This window comes from Aplysia californica, unplaced genomic scaffold (assembly GCF_000002075.1).
Source record: "Aplysia californica isolate F4 #8 unplaced genomic scaffold, AplCal3.0 scaffold01541, whole genome shotgun sequence".
In the NCBI taxonomy this organism is placed as follows: Eukaryota; Metazoa; Mollusca; class Gastropoda; order Aplysiida; family Aplysiidae; genus Aplysia; species Aplysia californica.
Genome location: NW_004798811.1, coordinates 66,232 through 77,240, shown reverse-complemented (window position 1 = coordinate 77,240; position 11,009 = coordinate 66,232). Strand labels below are relative to the sequence as shown.

At 38.2% G+C, this 11,009-nt stretch overlaps 1 protein-coding gene across 1 annotated transcript in view; it reads right to left on the bottom strand.

The window, feature by feature from the left end:
• Window positions 1-2,865: 2,865 nt before the first annotated feature.
• Window positions 2,866-11,009, bottom strand: part of LOC101845067 (glutathione synthetase-like) — a 13,525-nt gene continuing 5,381 nt past the window's right edge. The window contains exons 5-14 of the mRNA XM_013090805.1: window positions 10,147-10,222; window positions 9,135-9,304; window positions 8,151-8,193; window positions 7,247-7,361; window positions 5,981-5,999; window positions 5,475-5,544; window positions 4,732-4,923; window positions 3,865-3,946; window positions 3,398-3,587; window positions 2,866-2,989 (exon numbers count right to left, since the gene is read on the bottom strand). Coding sequence (XP_012946259.1) covers window positions 2,866-2,989; window positions 3,398-3,587; window positions 3,865-3,946; window positions 4,732-4,923; window positions 5,475-5,544; window positions 5,981-5,999; window positions 7,247-7,361; window positions 8,151-8,193; window positions 9,135-9,304; window positions 10,147-10,222 — 1,081 coding nt within the window. The remainder of the gene's footprint in view (window positions 2,990-3,397; window positions 3,588-3,864; window positions 3,947-4,731; window positions 4,924-5,474; window positions 5,545-5,980; window positions 6,000-7,246; window positions 7,362-8,150; window positions 8,194-9,134; window positions 9,305-10,146; window positions 10,223-11,009) is intronic.

The following is an 11,009-nucleotide window of genomic DNA, read 5'->3' as shown; positions in this document are numbered from 1 at the left end:
GAGGTGTGGGCAGCTGAGACTGAACGACTCATAACTCGTGAAGCAAGGGCTGGAGATGAAGGGAAATAACCGAGGAAAAGGCTCGACCACCACAAGTACGAAAACAAGAACGTCCATACAGCCAGCTCAGCCTGGTTGATGGTGATTTTTTTTCTTTTTGGTTAAGGAAGGGGCAAAGAGGGGCAGGGTAGGGGGAGAAAGTGAAGACGAAGGCAGACGACAGAACATAGTTAGATGTAGAAAGGACGTGAAAGGAGACAAAATTAGAAATGAAAATTTTCCATCTCTGTCAGGTTTCGAAACCAGGATCTATTGTTTGATAGGCGAACATCAAACCTTTAGACCACGAGAGCACCCGATTGTGGTAGTTGTGTTACCAAGAGAGAGACAAACACACACACACACACACACGCACACATACACACACACACACAGAGAGAGAGAGAGAGAGAGAGAGAGAGAGAGAGAGAGAGAGAGAGAGAGATATGCAAAGTACATAAACAAGAAGTAGGACGTAAGATGTTTGATAGAAAAGAAGGAGCGCACCAGAGCACCCTCATATAAAGAAGTTTCTCTCTTCTCCCAGCACAAAGCAAAAACAGTTCCGAGCTTTTTAGGTAAAGTTGTTCACGCATCCGATCCGGACATTTGGGATTGCCTTGTTAGTGAGACCTTCCAAGGCCTTCGGCAAATAGTAGTAGTTCCTTTCCACGCCGCCTTTACTTCCCCAACTCGAAGTCATTACTACTGGGACGGCAGGAGGTGGCGAAACAAATCCTTGTCCGAACTAAGGCTCGAACACGGACTTTCTGCTTCGGAGACGAGCGCACTAACCACTCCGCCACAGCACGCAAAAAAACAACAAAAAACAAAGTGACAAAAATTCACAAAATATTGAATGAAGTAAAAATGTTGGATCTTTGAAATACTCTTTTTATTTCCTAAGAAAAACAAGACATAACAAAACAATACAACTCCACACACAAAAATAACAGGTTTATAATTATGTTGTTGCTGTCACGAAATAAAAATTACACCTCTTCATCTGTATTCCTCCTCTTATAGAGCAAAGTCAAATTGGGAAAAAAATTTCTTATGACAACGATAATCTTCAACTAAACCAAAAAACCCACCCCCCCCAAAAAAAACAAAAAAAACAAAACAACAAAAACAATTACAAATGAAAAACCGTGAAAAGTTTTTGATCTTTCAATCACCACAAGACAACAATACTGAGAGGAAATGTTCAAATAATTTCAAAAGGAAGTGCAGGCCAAGTATCCTAAATTGCAATAAAAGCAATTAAAAACAAAACTATTTGAATCTAAAAAAAAGCTTTGAAACAAAATATATTATTATTATCTTAGTAATTTGAGCAATGAGAGATTTTCCCCACTTCTGCTCATAACAGATGGGCGAGTTTTTTGTTTTTTTTCATCAAAAGTAAGACAATGAACAAACGTTAAGATAATACTAATTACTGCATAATTCCAAAAATTGATGCACACCTGATTCCACCACATTGAGACACATAATATGTGAGGCAGCGTGGTGGAATCAGGCTCTCGTCATAATAATCAAAGTGAAGAAACTTGCACTTTTCCACAGGTTTGTGAATTTGTATAAAAATTTTGTTTTTTTGGCTCAACACCTTTCATGTCCATTAAAGAACTCATTTCTGTGTGGATTTTTCTGAAAAACGTTGGTTAAAGGCACACAACATTTAAATTTTCTGTTACCACGGACTCTTAAGCTAAGGAAATAACTAATCTTTGGTGGCCATTTTCTCACTGAAAACAGGTGACCCCCACCTCCTTCATTCAAAAAATCTCGACTTGTATTCAAGATAAATGGATATTTTTTTCAACCAAATAAAGACAAGTGAACAAATTTTAAGATGATACCAATAACTCTTAATGCCCAAAAATTGACGAGAGCCTGATTCCACCTCGCTGCCTTAAATATACAATTGCTTAACACTGACAGGGGCAGACCAAGTACAATGGGCGGTTGGTTGGTGCTGTTGTGTGGTTTGCTTGTTCTTTCCTATCAAACTCCTATCGTCCTGATTGATCTCTCCTCCTTCTTTCCTATCAAACTCCTATCGTCCTGATTGATCTCTCCTCCTTCTTTCCTATCAAACTCCTATCGTCCTGATTGATCTCTCCTCCTTCTTTCCTATCAAACTCCTATCGTCCTGATTGATCTCTCCTCCTTCTTTCCTATCAAACTCCTATCGTCCTGATTGATCTCTCCTCCTTCTTTTTTATGTTTGTTACCCTCTTGTAACACCTCTAATCGTCGGCACTCATATGGCCTTATAGTGTTGCAAGTGCCGTGAAACTTAAAACTAAAACCAAGAACAACTTACTCAGAGACCATGAACAAGTGGGTTATGAGAAGAGAATAGGACAGATCTTTAATATAGTTATAGTATGAAAGAGTTTTGCGGCATATCCATGAGAATAAGGTCATAATATAAGTGCGGAAGTTGAAGGTGTTACAAGAGAATAACAACCACAAAAAAAGAAGGAGGAGAGAAGGACGATAGATGTTTTGTGGAAAAGAATAAGCCAACCACAACAGAGCACCTGCCAACCACCCGTGGAAAACTCTGGTTTGAGAACGTCCAAGAACACAGACTTCCTATCCCTAGGACATCCCCAAAACAATTTGCTATAATTTAATCTATAACATCGTTTCACAAACACGTTTTATAAAAGATATTAAGATATTTCAGATCAGGCTAAAAGTAGTTTTCAACATACAGACATATTATTGTCAAATAAAACAACTTCTGTTCTGTAAAACGTTTACATTTGTAACCACTTTTCCAAATGACAAGTCTACAAGATGAACCATTAGCTAGATGACCAGAGGATTGTCCCAAACTGCGAAGCCAGCAAAAATGCCCCCCTCGTCAATGCCCTGGATCTTCGTCCTCATTAGGTAACCACATTCAAAGTTCACGACCTCCGAATCAGCGGATCTGTGGAATAGCAAAGGAAATCCTTCATACGGTATAAGTTCAACACCCCCTTATTAAACACTGTAGGTCAATAAGTCCACACACAAACTTTGGGGATACCATTTTGAGTCAAACAACAGTTTTGAGATTCCGTTGGAAATTATAATATGCTAAATCGAATGGGTGTATTCTCAAACTTCTACTGCATATGTTTTGAAGCATTCGGAGTAAATAGAAATACATGTAACTCTCCCATGCGGGAGAGGTATCCGAGAGAAAATAACTTTCCAATGTGGCAATAAAATGTTAATCGATATTTTCTGTGCACAGTGGCAATGAGCCTGACAACCATTAAACCACAGACGCTGGCAAAAATCTGGCTATTTGGCTGTGACAAAAAGAAACCTGCAAAAGCGATATAATTTTTACCCAATGTATGCTCCAAATACGCCCAGCTCACTGACGACATCGGACAAAACAAAAGGGACTCCAGGCTTGACAAGATAGTTCTTCTGTTGCCATGGGTAAATTCTCTGCATCAAAATGTACGCACTCCGCTCTTTGGAGCCATTGTGCTCCTTGAAGAAATGGGTGATGTCATCATTGTACAAGTTGTTACCTGAGAATTGGCACAGAGATGAATAGACAGTGAGAAAATCAATGAAATCTTGTCAATGTGTGTTAACAACCCCAGACCACTTTCTTTTTCTTTTCTTTTTGTTTTTGTTACTGTCGTAAAGGTACGCTGTGTGATACAAGCAAATCTTTGAGTACTATGGCGGATATTACGTATTTTTCCTAAATCAATCAAAATTACTACTACTAAATGTTGAAAAACCCTCCAAATATATCAGATACCGGAGGAAGAAGAGGAAGATGATCAAAGAACTACTCACCTCCGCCTTCACGTTGGGGTTTCAAGACAAATTTCTCAGGAGACTGCAAGGCGAGCTTCACGGCAGCATCCCCTTCTTGGTTCTGAAAACATAATCCAGATAAAATTTATCTTTATAAAGTTGATTACTTAATTACTCGACTGGAGAATGGGTATCACCTCAGGCGGTACAATGCCATAGCTGCCCCCCCCCCCCCTTTCCTCTCCAGGATCCATCAAAGGTTGGATAGAAACCATCTTGTTTTTAGTAGACATTGGTCCACTAATATTAATAATCTTTATGAAATAAAACGAAATACACTATTACCTTGCTATATTATTATCGCGGCTAACATTCTGCGGGCTCTGTACATCACATGTTGCTTTTTTTGTTTGTTTGTTTGTTTTTCTTGGGGGGAGGGGACTGACAATAGGAAAAGCAGCGAAGTCTATTAAGTAAGCGCACACATAAAATGTTTAATTCAGCATGTCATTAACATACACAAATTTTCAAACGCTGCAGGTCTCTCATTTATATATCCAGTGTAGACAGTTAACGGACTGCTGGGAGGGTTTATAAGGCGTACAATACATAATAAGTAAATCGTTTCAACTAGTTCTATTTTCCCTATTGCGGGAAGCGCTATGATGTGTTCCTCGCATTATTTAAAGGAATATTGTTCTGAGTATGCTGTATCAGTTAAACGTACTGGCCCTGAGCTCAAGCATTTAATTACCATTATAATAAAGATTTAGTGGCTAGACACATTTATTGTAATGCTGTTTATTATTATTACTATTATAGACAAATATGCATTATACAAATGCTATTTATCATTATCTTTATTATAAACAAGTCCGAGAATAGAATGACGAATGAGAAATGTACCAGGTCCAGACTGTACTGGTCAGCAAAGGTGTCCCTCAGTGTGTTGACCACCTGTGGGTCAGAGACAAAACGTTCCAGAGCCCCGGGCCGAGTCAGCTCTTGTTGGATTTTCTTGGCCCCGGTCAGCTGAAGCTGTACAGAGGGACATTTGATGGCACGAGACAGTTCACACTTCAGCCTGGCGTCCCATTCCTAGGAAAGACAAATAGGGAACATTATACCAACCAAGGAAGACAATATGAGCGAAGTGAAATAAATAATGAAGATAATATAATTCCAAGGGGGGGGGGGGTGAATTTGGTTATAATAGCACTGGCAGGCAGGCAGGCAGGCAGGCAGGCAGGCAGGCATCCATCTATTCATCCATCCATCCATTCATCCATTTACATATCTTAAAAAACCATCCCAAGGTGTGTTCATTAAAAATAATAACAATTAAAACTTTTTAATATTTTCCAAAATGGGTTGTTGACCCCACAGGTTACTGTTAATCTCAGAAAACAAACATGAAACATGTGTGGATGTAGAATGTGCATGGAGAGGATTGTGAGAAGTAAAAATGGGGAAAAGTGATATGTAAGACAGCCCCATGAAGTGGAGATAAATAGGTAAAGTGAGCTTCCGGTTAGCCACTTTGAGCAGCCAGCTCTAAGGGAAATGTGTAAAACACCATAACATGCGGGTATCTCTGATCAAGACTAAATCCAAGACTAAAAGCTTAATAGAATAAGATCCTGGCTGACCTTCTGAGAAGTGTAGTTTTCTGCTGTGTATCCATCCCTCAGGTAGATCAATGCTACTTCATCACCATCTCTGGTAGACGAGATATAAATAAAAAGCAATGATTATAATATTACCTCGAACAATTAATTGTTACGAATAAAGTCAGCAAAAAGGTGCATCACACATACAACAATCTCATAAAAGCATGTGTGGCCAATGCTTGTATACCAAATAGTAAGATTAAAAGTAGCACTCAAGACTGAATCATCCTATAATTTCGATGAAAGCAAGAATATTTAAAATGGAAAAGTAAAGCTGATTCTGAAAGGGGTATCTGAGGGCTTCGAACTTTTGAGTTTTTCATATGGAAAGTAACAAATTCTATTCAACACTTAAGATATTTGATGATTGTCCCAACAACAACAAAATTATCATCAACAATACGAAGAATCTTGCCAGCTAGACACCACTAAAAGGAAATGGATATAAAATACAAAGCAGTTTAAATTTAAGCAAAAACTGTTACAGGATATCTGAAGACTCCACTGAAAAAAAACGGGCATAGTCACAAACTGGAAATTGTGAGAGTGTCAATGTTCAAAGCTTGTGGACTCATAACTTTATATTTGTTTGTTTGGTGGTTTATTTTATATGTTTGTTGGATGGTAAATCTAACAACAATAATCAACCAACAGCTGAACAGAAATACAGTTATGAGCCAACAAGCGTTCAAAATTGGTACTCTCGCGATTTTCAGATTGTAACTACGCCCGTTTTTTCAGTGGACTCCTCATCTATTTTTAAAGCAATTAACCTACTTATTGACCAAAACCAAGCGTACTGTGAACTGTTGTGAATGCAACCTAACTTGTGTTTCACGCGCTCATAATATAACCCTATGCATTTGCGAGCGCTGTAAAACTCTTACTAAACTAAACAAAACATAATTTCTACCTACATGATGAGTCTGCTGTGGTCATCCAAATGGCCGTGGTTATAAATGTCCAAGAAAGTCTTGCGTAGAATCCGGATATTAGGGTTCCTGTCGTAAACTTTGAATTCCACCCATCTTTGATCTATGACATTTCGCTCCGAGGTACTCACTACAAATATGATTACAGCTCTGTGGAATAATAATAGTCACACAAGTTGTTTTTCAATTTACTGTGAGTGGAATGATTTCAATTGTCAACCAGAAAAATGAAGACAAAACTAAATTTTAAAAAATCATGAAAAATACAACTTCGGGTAACATGGTTGCTAGTTGTCAACCAGTGCGAATGAAGACTGAAAAAAATATCTGTTCAAAGAAAGAGACAGCAAAATTTCAGTCAGATATCTAGCCTTAATTTAAAGGATATTTATATTCTTCAGCTCAAAAAGATTAGGTTGATTAAAAGAGCCGATTTTTTGCAGTCCTTTTTCTATAAATTGACTCAAAACAAAACGAACAAAAAAGTCTTTCAAGATCACGCCGACAATTTTCCCACTCAGAATGCAAATAAAGAAATAGTAACCTCGTGCATAAAAATCAACACAGGGTAAATCATCTGGACCTGAACACAGGTTCTAAATTCTAAGCATGTGACAAAACTATGGGCTTATAAAAATTAGACATCTCACTCTCTACCTGATCAAAATGTATACTGAATCACAAGCTGAACTATCAGCTTGCAAGCCTCAAATGTCTTGCTCTGAGCCAGAGTTCAAAATGCTCTCTAAATTACCAAACCATGGGCCTGAAAGCATCAATTTTTCACCCTCCACCAGTTCCAAAAGTTAACTAGATTACCAAGCTCCAGGCTTGTCGGCATCAAATGTGTCACTCTGTACCTGGGATTTCCGTAGAGTTCCCACGCTTTAACCAAACCGTCAGCAAGTCCCACAGCAGGCTTGTTGTCCGGAAGCTGCAGTGAAAAACAGTGTATAGTACGGTTAAGTTTGTGCTTGAGTTAATTTGACTAAACATTCACTTGAAAAAAGTCACAGAACACTTTCATTCACTACAGGCCCACGAATCTCCTTTCACATTCAGCATACAGTGAACCAGTGTTTTACATAGTAATATATACTCTAAAGTGTCCTTTATTCTTATCCCCTACTCATACATCTGAAAGACCAAAACTAAAAGAACTTAAGTTCATGCATGAAGAAGCAAAAATGCTATCTCTAGATTTACACAACCGTCTGTACATAACTTTCTCACACTGTGAAACGGAAATCCCATTACATTTAGCACAACTCGTCGTATTCTACCATAAAACATAACACGTACTTTTCCATATTGTGAATCACATGTGATTGTTAAGGAAAAATCAAGCCAAAGCTTTAATTAGACTAGATCATGTGACCAGTTATCTGGTATTCAAGCATCAGTTTCAGCGAAGTAAAGTGTATAAAAATCTACCCCTTATCAATAAGAAAATATCTGAAATTACAATAAGCTAAACATACAAACAAACAAACAAACAAACAAACAACAACAACAACAACAACAACAGCAACAACAAAACAATCCTTTTCAAATGCGTGATAAAGAAACGCAAACATAAAAAAGACAATGAAATAAATGTGCATTCAGAAATATCTTCCAGAACGTCTTCTAGAATATACATTTCACCTGTTGTGGAAAACTTAACTAAAAAAATAGTAAAGTATAAAAATAACTTTGCGGTAATGTATAAGAAAGGACTAACCTGTTCTGGTTTCAAGTCTTTCCCAGCCATTCCAAGAGACAGTCTGTAAAAAAAGAGAAATGTTTTAAATAAAACCAAACAAAAATACCTCTTTATGACAAATACTACTTTTCTTTCATTAACTACATAAAACCTACTTTTTTCAAAATGAATGCAAAAACATTATACCGTCGTACAGAGAGAGAGAGGGGGAGAGGGAGAGAGAGGGGGTGGGGAGAAAGAGAGAGAGAGAGAGGAAGAGAGAGAGAGAGAGAGAGAGAGAGAGAGAGAGAGAGAGAGAGAGGGAGAGAGAGAGAGAGAGAGAGAGAGAGAGAGACAGACAGACAGACAGACAGACAGACAGACAGACAGACAGACAGACAGAGAGAGAGAGAGAGAGAGAGAGAGAGAGAGAGAGAGAGAGAGCAATTAGACCTCACAATCTGTCTGCAGCTGCATGCAGAGATAGCAGAGTCCGAAGAAAAAAACTGTTTTATACTATTAATTCATTTCATCGCCAGTGGTCTTGTAGTTAAGCTACCGGACTCGTAATCCCCTTAGGATTGCAGGTTCGGGGGTTCGAGCCTCAGGCCCGACTTCTTGTCCTTGGGAAAGGTACTTTACACGAATTTTCCTCACTTCATCCAGGTGAGAAAGGGTACCGGGCCACAGACAGGAAAAGATGTCAGTATCTTAAAGTATTTTGGCGCCTGTAGAGTGGTAGCCTCCTCTGTATACTTCCGAGAAAGTCGAGATTGTTTCAGAATACTATCAGGTCTGCTGAGAAAGTAATATAAATTGTAAAGCGCATAGAACTTGCTGTTGAGTAGGAATTTGGGCTATACAAATGCTGTCCATTACGATTTTGATTATGATTATGAATAATATGATTACGATAACGATTATGATTGTTGTTATGATTACGATTATAATTTGGATTACGATTGTGATTTTGACTACGATTATGATTTTGATTATGATTATGATTATGATAGTTATTATTACCTGTGCAAATCTGCCATCTGGCCTGCGATTCCCCCACAACTTGCAGAGACAGTATTGAACTCAATCTGCTTGAGCTCTAGCCGGTCTGCGCTGACAATCTGACCAGGACATACGCTATCATCTAGACAGTTCATCATGAAGTCATTTCGGAACAAGCCGAGATGAAGCGGCTGAGAACAGATGTTGAAATAGAGAACATGGAAACCTTGTGTCAAAAATCATTTAGTAAAATCACCTCGGATGCGAGAGATTTTATAGCCTTGTTTTGATACTCTCGATCGATTTTACATTCCATCCCATAAATACAGGGAATCAGAAGAAGAGTAATCTTACTGACAGAATATCATGTACATGTAGGCTTACTTCCAAAAGTCAATACCTGATCCCAAAACCTGCCGAAATGACACAGCTGCTCCTTTTTTAAGTGGCAATACATACACAAATATTGAAAGATTGGCACAACTGTAAAATGGAATAACTATAAACAAACCTTTAAAGTTCAGAAACAAACAACGAATTAAATTTTATTTCACTACCCTCATCATGCAAAATGTGGATCCATAGATATAGGACAATAGAACTATATGCGCTTGTCCCCATCCTATAGGATCTGTAAAAAATGTAGACCTAATTGTTGTAGCAACGCCCCTCCCCCCCCCCCCCAATCAACACTATTTAGATCACTTGGGACATGGGCTGCGGGCTGCTTAAGCTCTGTCTTTCAGGGACAATGCAAGTTGAGAGGGTCACAACGTTCTACCAGAAAGAATGAGATACTCGATAAAAATTCTCCCAAAGCAGAGACCAATCACATTTCTTTTGCTACATTGAAGCCCTTAACAAACCCACCACAGGCACTGGTCTGTCAGAGATAGATGATATTATTATAGCTAGAGGTACTGCTTCATAAATACAACAGTGGTAATTATTTACCGATGTATGCCATTGCAAATCACATTTCCCAAAGCAGATCAATAGAAGTGGAATTCACTTAATCGATATTCTTAGTTACCTGCTTGATCCCCGACTCCCTGACTTTACAGTAGACCTCCCACAAGCTCAGCATGAAAGGGTCTACTTGAATCACACTGTGGACACGAGGAAAAACACAAGATTAACATAATTAATATGGAGAAGCCATCCCTCCCCCCCCCCCCCAATCCCTGAATTTTCAATCCTCTGGTAATTATAAAAGTTGTCCATCAGCTTGAATATAGAGATTGGAAGACATAGGCTTATTGAGTTGGCACGAGTAAAATATAATGTCTTTGGAGTCCAAAATGAGCAGGACTAGTGAAATTGTACTTCCGTCGCACATCTTTGCTTTTCATACCTCTTAGTTCGATGTAGAAAGATCAAATGTTTTTAAATGAAAATCAGCATTGTATTCCCGGCACCATAATTTAGTGCTTCTATTTTTATACAGGAACAGAATTCTTGCAAGTAAGTAAATGAAAAATCTCAAAAAATCAATGCTTAAAGGTAAATGAATATTATAAGTCTTCAAATTACAGCTAGAAAACAAATCATTTGAGCAAACCTAAAAGCAAAGCTTACTTAAAATTTCTTTTTATGAATTAGCGCAAACTTCAGGAGCAATGATCAAGTTGAAAACCATCTGGACCGACAGAAATATCACCATCAGAGGATCAGACTGTAGCGTTCCCTGTTCATATCAATATTTCTGTATGAATGTAAATCCTGGACTTTGAAAGCAGATCTTGAAAGAAGGATCAAAGCTGTGGGGATGAGATACTTCCAAAATATCCTTGGTATTTTATACAAAGATCACAAGGATTAAAAAAACCAATTTGACCATATGCCGACCTTCTCACTCTGGTCAGGAAACACCAATTGCAAAGGTATGGACACATC